Genomic DNA, 10,903 nt, shown 5'->3' on the forward strand with positions numbered 1-10,903 from the left:
CTAGTAATTTAAAACAGGAAAAGGGACAGTTAGCTAGTAAGATAAAGCAGGAAAAAGAACAGTTAGCTAGTAAGATAAAGCAGGAAAAAGGAGAGTTAGCTAGTAAAGTAAAACGGGAAACGGGACAGTTAGTAAGATAAAGAAGAAAACTGGACAGTTAGCTAATAAGATAAAACAAGAAAAGGAACAGTTAGCTAGTATGATAAAGCAGGAAAAGGGACAGTTAGCTAGTAATACAAAACAGGAAACTGGACAGTTAGCTAGTAATACAAAACAGGAAACTGAACATTTAGCTAGTTAGACAAAACAGGAAACTGGGCAGTTAGCTAGTAAGACAAAACAGGAAAAGGGACAGTTAGCTAGTAAGACAAAACAGGAAACTGGACAGTTAGCTAGTAAGATAAAGCAGGAAAAGGGACAGTTAGCTAGTAAGACAAAACAGAAAACTGGACGGTTAGCTAGTATGATAAAGCAGGAAATGTGACAGTTAGCCTGCTAGTAAGATAATACAGGAAACGGGACAGATAGCTTACCAAATAAAACAGGAAACGGGACAGTTAACTAGTAAGGCATAACAGGAAACTGGACAGTTAGCTAGTTAGACAAAACAGGAAACTGGACAGTTAGCTAGTTAGACAAAACAGGAAACTGGACAGTTAGCTAGTTAGACAAAACAGGAAACTGGACAGTTAGCTAGTAAGACAAAGCAGGAAACTGGACAGTTAGCTAGTAAGACAAAACAGGAAACAGGACAGTTAGCTAGTAAGATAAAGCAGGAAACGGGACAGTTAGTTAGTAAGATAAAGCAGGAAAAGGGACAGTTAGGTAATATGATAAAGCAGGAAACGGGACAGTTAGTTAGTAAGATATAACAGCTGTGAAATAAGAGAGCAACTTCCATTCTTTCTCTAGTTGTTTGACTGCTTTACATTTCTGATTCTACTACACGTAGCTCTGTTAAATGGTGTATCTTATACGCAGTGGGCCCTTGAAAAAATTCTCGATAATAATAATTAAAAGTAATTAAATCTCAACTAACATTTTCTATTGAAACTAACAAGTTTTTAACAAACCTATTACTGGTTGGTGGAAACAAAATTTTGTGCGAGTCGGAGCCATTGTACGTTTTAGAAGGCACACTTACCCGTACAACACGAATCTGTTCATGAAATGCGATATGTATTAGGCTCAAGTTATGTATTCGCATAGCATTTTCAGTCATCATAATTTTTTCGAAGACTCAAAGGCGAGACTGTATAAATATTTGTGTTGTTAATGAGTCAGCCTGTCTTGACAAATATTTTGACCACGCAATAAGTAAAAAAGAAAGAAAAAAAAAGGATTCTAAAAACGTTCAGTTCACTTCACTCTGGAATCACTTGTCCACCCCCACCCCTCATCACTGCAGTTAATTGTCATTACAAACTCATTCAAATTCACCAGAAATACAGATTTTAACATGGGAAAGATGACGACAATCGCACGACACCATTAAGGAGTAGGCTGGTCAGTACTTGAATTCTGGAAAAAGAAGAAGAAGAAAAAAAAAAAAAGAGTTCCAGTCCTTCGCCAAGATCTTGATGCATTCCATCATCCGGCATACATGTTTTTCTGAAATGTTTTGCTATGTTAGTCCAATACAAATCGAAGTTAAAAGCGCTATGTATAAACGCTGCGGTATCTGTGTAGAAACCTGAACATTTATAACTAGGATCAGGTGACCTATTTTCTACACACTGAAGAAATATATAAGATATATATTGCAATACGTATAAAATTCGAAAATAACTTTTTCCAGTCTTTATCTTCACTCATGCGTGGATTGGAAACAAACTAGATTACAGAGACCGCAGTTCTTGCTGCACACTCGCATATACTTTTTAAAATACTTTCGGGTCAGTTCTTATTCTTTTTTAACCTGTTTAGTGCACATAATTATGTGTAATTTTAGAAGCAGCTACCAGCTCAAAAACTCATGAATGACATTTTAAGGGTAAAAATGACCAAATGGTAGATATCCTTATGAAAACATGGAAAATAATAACTTTATCAGGTATGCTTATTGAAGGTTTTTGACAATTTGTACTTAAACTAAACGAAGTACTTAAGTAAAAGTTTTCCCATGATTCTTTTGTGCTCCTAAGTTAGAGCAATTATAATCTAATATACTGGTTCTTAAACGTTTTTATTCGCGGACCATCCTATTTCTTTTCTTTATGTCGTCGTACCCCAGTAAGATCTGCACTCTTTTATGTCGCTTCTTTTATGCAACCTAGTTAGGAACCAACTGATGGGACCCCAAGGACCACTAATTGAGAGCCTCTTCTCTATCATTTTGTATGTGTTTCGAAATTTTTTACCAAGACGGTGTTAGGTCTGGAACTGTAATCAGGAGAATACCAAATCTCGAATGTGAACCACGACAGTACTAGATGTCCGACTTGAACCACGACAATACTACATGTCGAATTTGAACCACGACAATACTACATGTCGAATTTGAACCACGACAGTGTTATATGTCGAATTTGAGCCACGACAATACTAGATGTCGAATTTGAGCCACGACAGTGTTATATGTCGAATTTGAGCCACGACAGTGTTATATGTCGAATTTGAGCCACGACAATACTAGATGTCGAAAAGTGTCGACAGTGTTATATGTCGAATTTGAGCCACGACAGTGTTATATGTCGAATTTGAGACACGACAATACTAGATGTCGAACTTGAATCACGAGAGCATTTAAGAAAAGTCTGGCGGACTCAAGATGTAGCTTACGAACGAAGAGTCAAAGAGAGTAAGATTTGAAATTACAAAAAGCTGATGGCTAGTTTAAAGAGGAATTCCAACTGACATGAACATTTTGGAGGTGGAGAAGGAAAGAAAGACAATACCAAACTCGGAGCGTAAAGTGAAATAGCAGAGATGTTTATTATTTGAAAAAAAAAGTTGTCTGGCTTTCAACTGTAAACAGGTGAAATGATGTACTATGGTATTCTAAAAGGGTATCATAACTGTAAACAGGTGAAATGATGCACTATGGTATTCTAAAAGGGTATTATAACAGTAAACAGGTGACATGATGTACTATTGTATTCTAAAAGGGTATTATAACAGTAAACAGGTGAAATGATGTACTATGGTATTCTAAAAGGGTATTATAACTGTAAACAGGTGAAATGATGCACTATGGTATTCTAAAAGGGTATTATAACTGTAAACAGGTGAAATGATGTAGTATGGTATTCTAAAAGGGTATTATAACACTAAACAGGTGAAATGATGCACTATCGTATTCTGAAAGGGTATTATAATACTAAACAGGTTACATGATGTACTATGGTATTCTAAAAGGGCATTATAACTAAGCAGGTGAAATGATGTACTATGGTATTCTAAAAGGGTATTATAACTAAACAGGTGAAATGATGCACTATCGTATTCTAAAAGGGTATTATAACTGTAAACAGGTGATATGATGCACTATCGTATTCTAAAAGGGTATTATAACTGTAAACAGGTGATATGATGAACTATCGTATTCTAAAGGGGTATTATAACTGTAAACAGGTGAAATGATGCACTATCGTATTCTAAAAGGGTATTATAACAGTAAACAGGTGAAATGATGTACTATGGTATTCTAAAAGGGTATTATAACAGTAATATTAGCTACTGCAGCTAATTTTCATCTTGATTACTAAAGAGGTGTTTAAAATAAGAACTTACTTCTTCTATTTAAGGACCAAAGAGGGCAATACTTGTTTACTGCAAGGCCACTGGGTTACTTTGGCATGATTGGGAAAAACTGAGTGCATCATTTGTCTTTGGGGTGACAGGACACATACAAACTGATTTTATAGGCTTATATAGGGTGTTCCAAAAATGATGTACACATTTTAATGTAGTCCAAAATAGTACAAAATCTGGTGATTACCAAATAATGAATGCATTTATTTAAATCTGAGGGTCGCGGGTTCGAATCCCCGTCCCACCAAACATGCTCGCCCTTTCAGCCGTGGGGACGTTATAATGTGACGGTCAAAGAGTAGGTAAAAGAGTAGCCCAAGAGTTGGCGGTGGGCTGTGATGACTAGCTGCCTTCCCTCTAGTCTTACACTGCACCCACAGCTTAAAGTGAGGAGCGTGTTTGGCGGTATCGTGGAGCGAACCTTGGACCTTACGATACACAGCTCGGCACGCTAACAACTGGGTTAAACCCGGAGCGATAATCAGAAATAGTGGTTACTATCGTACGAATGTTTTCTTTTTCCCTTCAGAAATAAAGGATAAAACAATATTGCACCGTGTTTTATTAAAATCATATGAATTTAAAAAAGTTTGTTGGTCTTTTTTTTTGTATATCATATAAGATAATGAGCGTGCTTTAGATATTAGTAACCCATATCTGTTGAAGGATACATAACGGCTCGTATGTTGTTGTTTTTTTATCAGGCATGCGTTGTTGAGCGTTGTCCTTAACCCACTGCACCTACAGGTCAGCCTCTGCAATTATAAAGCTGGAAGATGCATTGATTCTAAACGAAATAAATAATTATCCTGTGGAGAAAAGAAACGCTAATGCTGTTATGGTGTATAGAAGTAATTGACTATGTCTTGCATTTCTCGTTGTATCCTGTGGGACGCCAATTAGCTCTGTATTTGTTCGTAGCTTTTTTACCTGTGCGACATGCACGTACATAGTACTCGCAAATGTAGAGATGCTAAACAGTTCACACACTATTACATATCACCTATGTTTATGTAAGATAAATATACAGCTATTGAACGCCCGTTTCATCGATTAAATATAAAGTTAGTCATACATTCATTAATGTTTATCCTTCATAGTGCATACGTAACTGTTTGAACGCATTTCTCCAAACGCAAGAGATAACCATTTACGGTATGCTGTGGGCCTAAAGAACCAAAAACCTATTATTGAGATTCTTCGTAGTGTCAGAATGTTGAAAGATGAGTATGTACTCAGATAATCACGCTCAGTTTTAAGTATGTATGTATAAGTATATTGGTTAGCTCAGGGTTTCTGAGCCATATTATTTTGGTAGTTATACGTATATCCCTATATGAGTTCAAAATCTCGTGCCCAGTATGGTATGAAGATTCTTTAGTGGGCCACAGTAAACATATTCACGAGAATAAAAAAATGTATTAGTAATTAAGATATGGGTATTATAAGAAACTGTATGTAATGAGGGTTGATCTGTATGTTTTAAACTTTGCCTCATAAAGCTCGGGGTATTCAGACGTGGGCTGTAACTTAAAGTCCACTTCACGCCGTCAGTTGCAATATCACATATACTTACACACTGTCAGCTTCAATATCACATATACTTACACACTGTCAATTCCAATATCACATATACTTACACACTGTCAATTCCAATATCACATATACTTACACACTGTCAATTCCAATATCACATATACTTACACACTGTCAGTTCCAATATCACGTATACTTACACACTGTCAATTCCAATATCACGTATACTTACACACTGTCAGTTCCAATATCACGTATACTTACACACTGTCAGTTCCAATATCACGTATACTTACACACTGTCAGTTCCAATATCACGTATACGTAGTTACACATCTTGTCAGTTCAAATATCAAATCTACTTACATACTTTCAGTTTTAATACCACAACTACTTACACACTGTCAGTTGTAATACCGCATTTACTTACATACTGTCAGTTGCAACGGAAGTCAATTTGCAGAATCGTGCGAATGTTGTTCGACTGTGCTACCGAAATAGTGGTATTTGTCCTTTGATCAAAAGACAGTTCCGGAGATTTTTGGCTGTTGGGGCCCACGAAAATGAAAGGATTTGAAAACTGCTGTTAGAAATGAAATTTCTAGGATTCTTTCACGCTGTCCAGAACAGATTATGTTTGCATTTAAGAATAGGCTTTATATGCTGTGATAGGTTTTAAACACCCGTACCATGTTTATACTTAAAAACTTTGTTCTCTTGGTACAAATAGCATATTTTTTTTGCTTCTTATCCCCAAAGTTTCTTCACAAATTGAGTAAAATATTTCCAACACTAGTGTTAGATATACACGATTGTATCAATTTAAGTTCGATGCGACTGTTAAATTTAGTTATTTTTAGATGCTATAGTTTATCGCAGATTTGTTTACGTAACTGTTACCAATCATACATCGTGTAGTTAAACTGTTGTGAATTTGCGCTTATTGCGTCATATTACTGGAACCTTCCAAGTTTTTCTCATTGTTTTGATTGAGTATTATTGCATCGTAATATCTCCTGGTGTGTGGGACATTCTAAGCCTCGGCCAAGCTATAAATACGCGTCCAAAATGTAGTTCGAGTTAGAGAGTCAGTTAGTTAGACAGATAGATCTAGACTGTGTGATTGTGAGTTTAGCCATAAAGAGCATATAGTGGCGATTTCGAAAGAGAAATTATCACAGACTGTATTGTAATAATAGAGCAGAGAAGAATAAGTTGTCTTGTCAGTTGTGTTCTAAAGTAGTTGAACCAGCCTGTGTGAACTTTGACGAAAAAGAGACAATTATTTAAAGCTCTGGATACTACTGTGGTAATCAATAGTTATCGTAGTGATTTTAAAGTGAAATTATCATACATTGTATTGTAATAACAGAGTAGAGAAGAAGAATTCGTCTTGTCAAATTGTGTTCTAAAGTAACTGAACCAGCCTGTGTGGATTTGAGGCCAACAAGTCACAGACACCAACTGCAAAAAATCTGGCTCATACATAAAAACCTGACAACTAGCAACAACTATCCAGTGTAGAAACTAAAGAAAGAAGACATCGGAAGTTTCTGTAGCTCAGTAATCTTTAGTTTGTACTTTCTTTTATTTATTTTTTCTTGTATGTTTCCCCATTGGGAGAGATGAATCACAAAACAAATCTTAAAAATCATGATAATTTATAAACATTGGCCTCTTGATTTAAAGATTTGTTGGATATACAAGACTGTTCAATTTAAAAGTTATTATTTAGTTTATTTAATGATTTAATATTTAATGATTATTTCGTTTTCATAACATGAGTGTTAAAAGTTGACTATTTTAAAAGCGATAGTTATGACAAGTTTCGTTACGTAACTCTACGAGTCGTACTTGTGTATAGTTTAATTGTTGAACTAGGCTTTTATAATATTGTTGACGCCATCTTAGTTGAAGCTTCCAAAATTTTATCATTACGTGTCATATTGTTGTTACTAAAAGACTAAATATTTCTAGATTTCTCTGTCGCGTGTTATAAATATGTGCAGATACAAAAAGAAAGTTAAATTAGTGAAAGTAAAAGTAAGGTGAAATTAGACTGCGTGATTGTCAGTTTAGCCCCAACTGGCGATTTCTAAAGTGAAAGTTTCACAGTTTGTATTGTAACAACAGAAATGGAGAAGAATAAGTTGTCTTGTCAATTGTGTTCTAAAGTAATTGAACCAGCCTGTGTGGACTTTGACGAAAAAGATACAATTATTTAAAGCTCTGGATACAACTGTGATAACCAATAGGGTAACGAATTTGTGTACACACGTTTGACTTGTTTTGAATATATTATTTTAAAATAAGTGGATTGTGTGCTGTCCATTTATTGTTGAAACTTATCGCCAACAAGTTACAGACACCTACTGTAAAGAATCTCGGCCCTATAAAAAACGTGGCAAGATTTATGGTTTATTAGCTGTCTAATATTGTATGTTCTTATACTTATCCAAAAAATGCGTGTAATCATAAGAAGGTGTTTGGGTTCGAGAGTTAATCATACCCAAGAGAAATGATGAAAAACTCTTTAGTTTAAGACTGCTTGAACTTAAGTAGCTGAGAGCACAACTATAATTGTCACAAAATGGATTTATAATATCCATCGTGATTATAATGCGTACCATATAAAGAATACTACAGTAACAATAGAGACTAATCTGGATCACAGTTGAGGTGAGTATTTTAAAGCTCATAGATGCTGTGATATTTTACGTTTCATGTCACTTTTTAGTTAGTGAAATAATTCAGCAGACAGGGACGGGAATATATATATATAGCAGCATTTTCCACTACTTAACATTGGATAAGTTGTACTTTTTTTATTTTGAATAAATTTGGGATCGTTTGATGACCCTAGGGAGGGAAATTGATCCCCCCAGCGACCCAGAGTAATGTTTGATGAATGATTAGTTCGTATTTACTTACAGTCGTTACTTTGTGGTAGAAGTTTCTTCAGAGTCATATTACGTGTGGGGACACCTACTTAGGCTATTTTTTATAATTATTTTCGCAGTCGTCAACACGTAGAAACAGCACTACGTAACACGTCGTGAACTTCAGGTTCAAAGTTTAGTGTAACTAATAGAATTAAGAATTATATCGCTTAAAGCTAAGTTGTGAATTTTTTAACTATCTTATTTTTCAAATTATATTTTTTTCGGTGGAGTTTGGTGTTACATTTCAAAAATTAAAGACCATAGGGGCCAAGTTATAGTTTATTTTGTGAAACCGGTGGTAATCTAAAGTGATAACTTAATTAATTTGCAAGTCTGATACCGCTTTTTCAATCAAGTTGTTATATTTGAATAAAATCAAACTGTTAAATTTTTATATATGTTTTGTGTTTTTATCCAAGAATTATATCATTCAATAGTTCTAAACCACACTTTAAACCAGCCGGTGAAAGACAGGGTTTATTCTACTAATAAAGATTCGTGTAAATGGGATCAAATCCCATTCCCTAGTAGAACTACTGATAAACTACAAGATTTGCTTTTCGCTCAGTTTCAAAAACATGTTAGCCTAACACTAAACTTTTTAAATTATTCCGCTGGATTCAGAATAAAATTGTTAACATGTTTTAGACCAACACATTGAATAACCACACACCATATAGAATTATATCGGAATCTTATTTTTTGTTATTTTATATTGTAAATAGTTAGTTTGCGATGCCACGCTTTTCACAGTATAAGCTTCCAGGCTAATTTATTTAGTTAATATTAAACGTAAGTTATTGTAACGGTGTACCATATAACGTACATATACACGTGTAGTTTTCGATATATCGGCACAGTTTATGATTTCAGGTAATCCAAAAAAATATATATATTTTGTATCTAGCTAACAGATGTATTGTATTATTAAAAATCAAATATGTACCAAATAAAAAATATAATACAAACAATACAAAGTGGGTTTTTCTATTTGGCAAATGTGGGTTGCAAAAATTTCTCTAGTTCCAAAGTATCGTGCTCCATTTTTACTCAACTGTGAAAGAAGAATCTTCTAAAAATATTAATAATACAAACTCATAGCCTCAGGAAACAGTGGTTTTTATAGAGCCTGGCCAGGGGACATGGATAAATATTGAACATAGGGGCCCCTCCTTAGGTTTTGTAATTTCTGCAATTTGCAGCCTCCACTAAAAAAAACACGTTTTGTTACATATTTGACATGTGTAAAACGGCTTGGCCATTATTATAATAGCTCTGTAAAAGTGAAAATGGGGCTGTTGCTTTATTATGCCGTGAAAAGTACACACACGTGTATCAGCTTGCATCATCACTATAATAATACGATCACTGGAGTTAATTCATAAGCCTTCATTTAAACTACCCTGTTTGTAAGATACAGCCTTTCAGGACAATATCATACGTCCAAGGAGTAGGAGCACCTTTTCACCTAACACCTGGATTCTTGGTAGTACTAAAATGTGCAGGAAAACTAGGCCTTTTTTTTTCAATATTCTTAATAGCATTGAGACTCAGTCACTTAAACAATTCCTGTCTGATGAATTACGGCTAATAGTAAATAATATTAGCAGTATTAAACAGGATCTATTGTTAAAACAGGATCTATTGTTAAAAACAGGATCTATTGTTAAAAAACAGTATATATTGTTAAAAACAGGATCTATTGTTAAAAAACAGTATCTATTGTTAAAAAACAGTATCTATTGTTAAAACAGTATATATCATTAAAAACAGTATATATCATTAAAAACAGTATCTATTGTTAAAACAGGATCTATTGTTAAAACAGTATCTATTGTCAAATACTGCTAATAAATGTTCCCTATTCACACATATCCATGTTATTTCAATCGCCATAAAATGAGTTGTTTCTTTACTGCGCTTGTTCGTAGTGTAAATTTTAAGACGGTTATGAAATTCTGATCGTTTGCTACTTCGGACAGATCTTGTTTTACTGATATATTTGTGGGGTTTATATATTTGTGTCTCACCGGAAGTGACGTAGTTTCTCAAGTTGTTACTCGAGGCACAGAAAAATTAACATAGGACTGAGAAATCACGTTTGTAACAAAGAAAAGTATATTAAAACGCTCAAAATGTATATGAAAGTATAAAATATAAAGATAGTTTGTATTCCTCAGAAACTGAATTATATATCTTAGGAAGACTTTAGATTCAATAAAAATTGTGTGATTTGTTTTTGATACATGTTCTGCTGAAGAAACATCTGATGAATTCATTAGTCTGGGTATGATAAGCTTTTATTAAGTTTTTTTTTTCCTAATGACATATTATGGTTTTATTTTTTAATTTCCTTACTAAATGTTTAAGGAACACCGCTTAATTCGAATAGGCTTCTATACAATGTGGACCACAAAAAACGTACTGTTACGACAGCGGAAGTCACGCGACGCTGGGAGCATGCGCACTGGAGTTTCTAGAAGGATCATGACTTATCGAGGAACCTCGCGAATGTCCCAGTGTTTGCTAGACGCCCCCTTTTTTTTAGTATATAAGCCTGGCAAAGAAAGCCAGCGATAGAGAGATAGATATGCAGATAGATTGAAGAGAGAGATAATTGAGTCAAGCGAACAGTAGGCACCGTAAGTAAAGTGTGTGAACCACTGTGATTT

At 34.5% G+C, this 10,903-nt stretch overlaps 1 protein-coding gene across 1 annotated transcript in view; it reads left to right on the forward strand.

The window, feature by feature from the left end:
- The window catches only part of LOC106468626 (E3 ubiquitin-protein ligase TRIM9-like), a 40,215-nt gene extending 40,021 nt beyond the window's left edge, over nucleotides 1-194 (forward strand). The window contains exon 3 of the mRNA XM_022396970.1: nucleotides 180-194. Within this exon, the coding sequence (XP_022252678.1) occupies nucleotides 180-194 (15 nt within the window). The remainder of the gene's footprint in view (nucleotides 1-179) is intronic.
- The last annotated feature ends 10,709 nt before the right edge of the window (nucleotides 195-10,903 follow it).

The sequence above is a fragment of the Limulus polyphemus genome, unplaced genomic scaffold, assembly GCF_000517525.1.
Source record: "Limulus polyphemus unplaced genomic scaffold, Limulus_polyphemus-2.1.2 Scaffold3086, whole genome shotgun sequence".
In the NCBI taxonomy this organism is placed as follows: domain Eukaryota; kingdom Metazoa; phylum Arthropoda; class Merostomata; order Xiphosura; family Limulidae; genus Limulus; species Limulus polyphemus.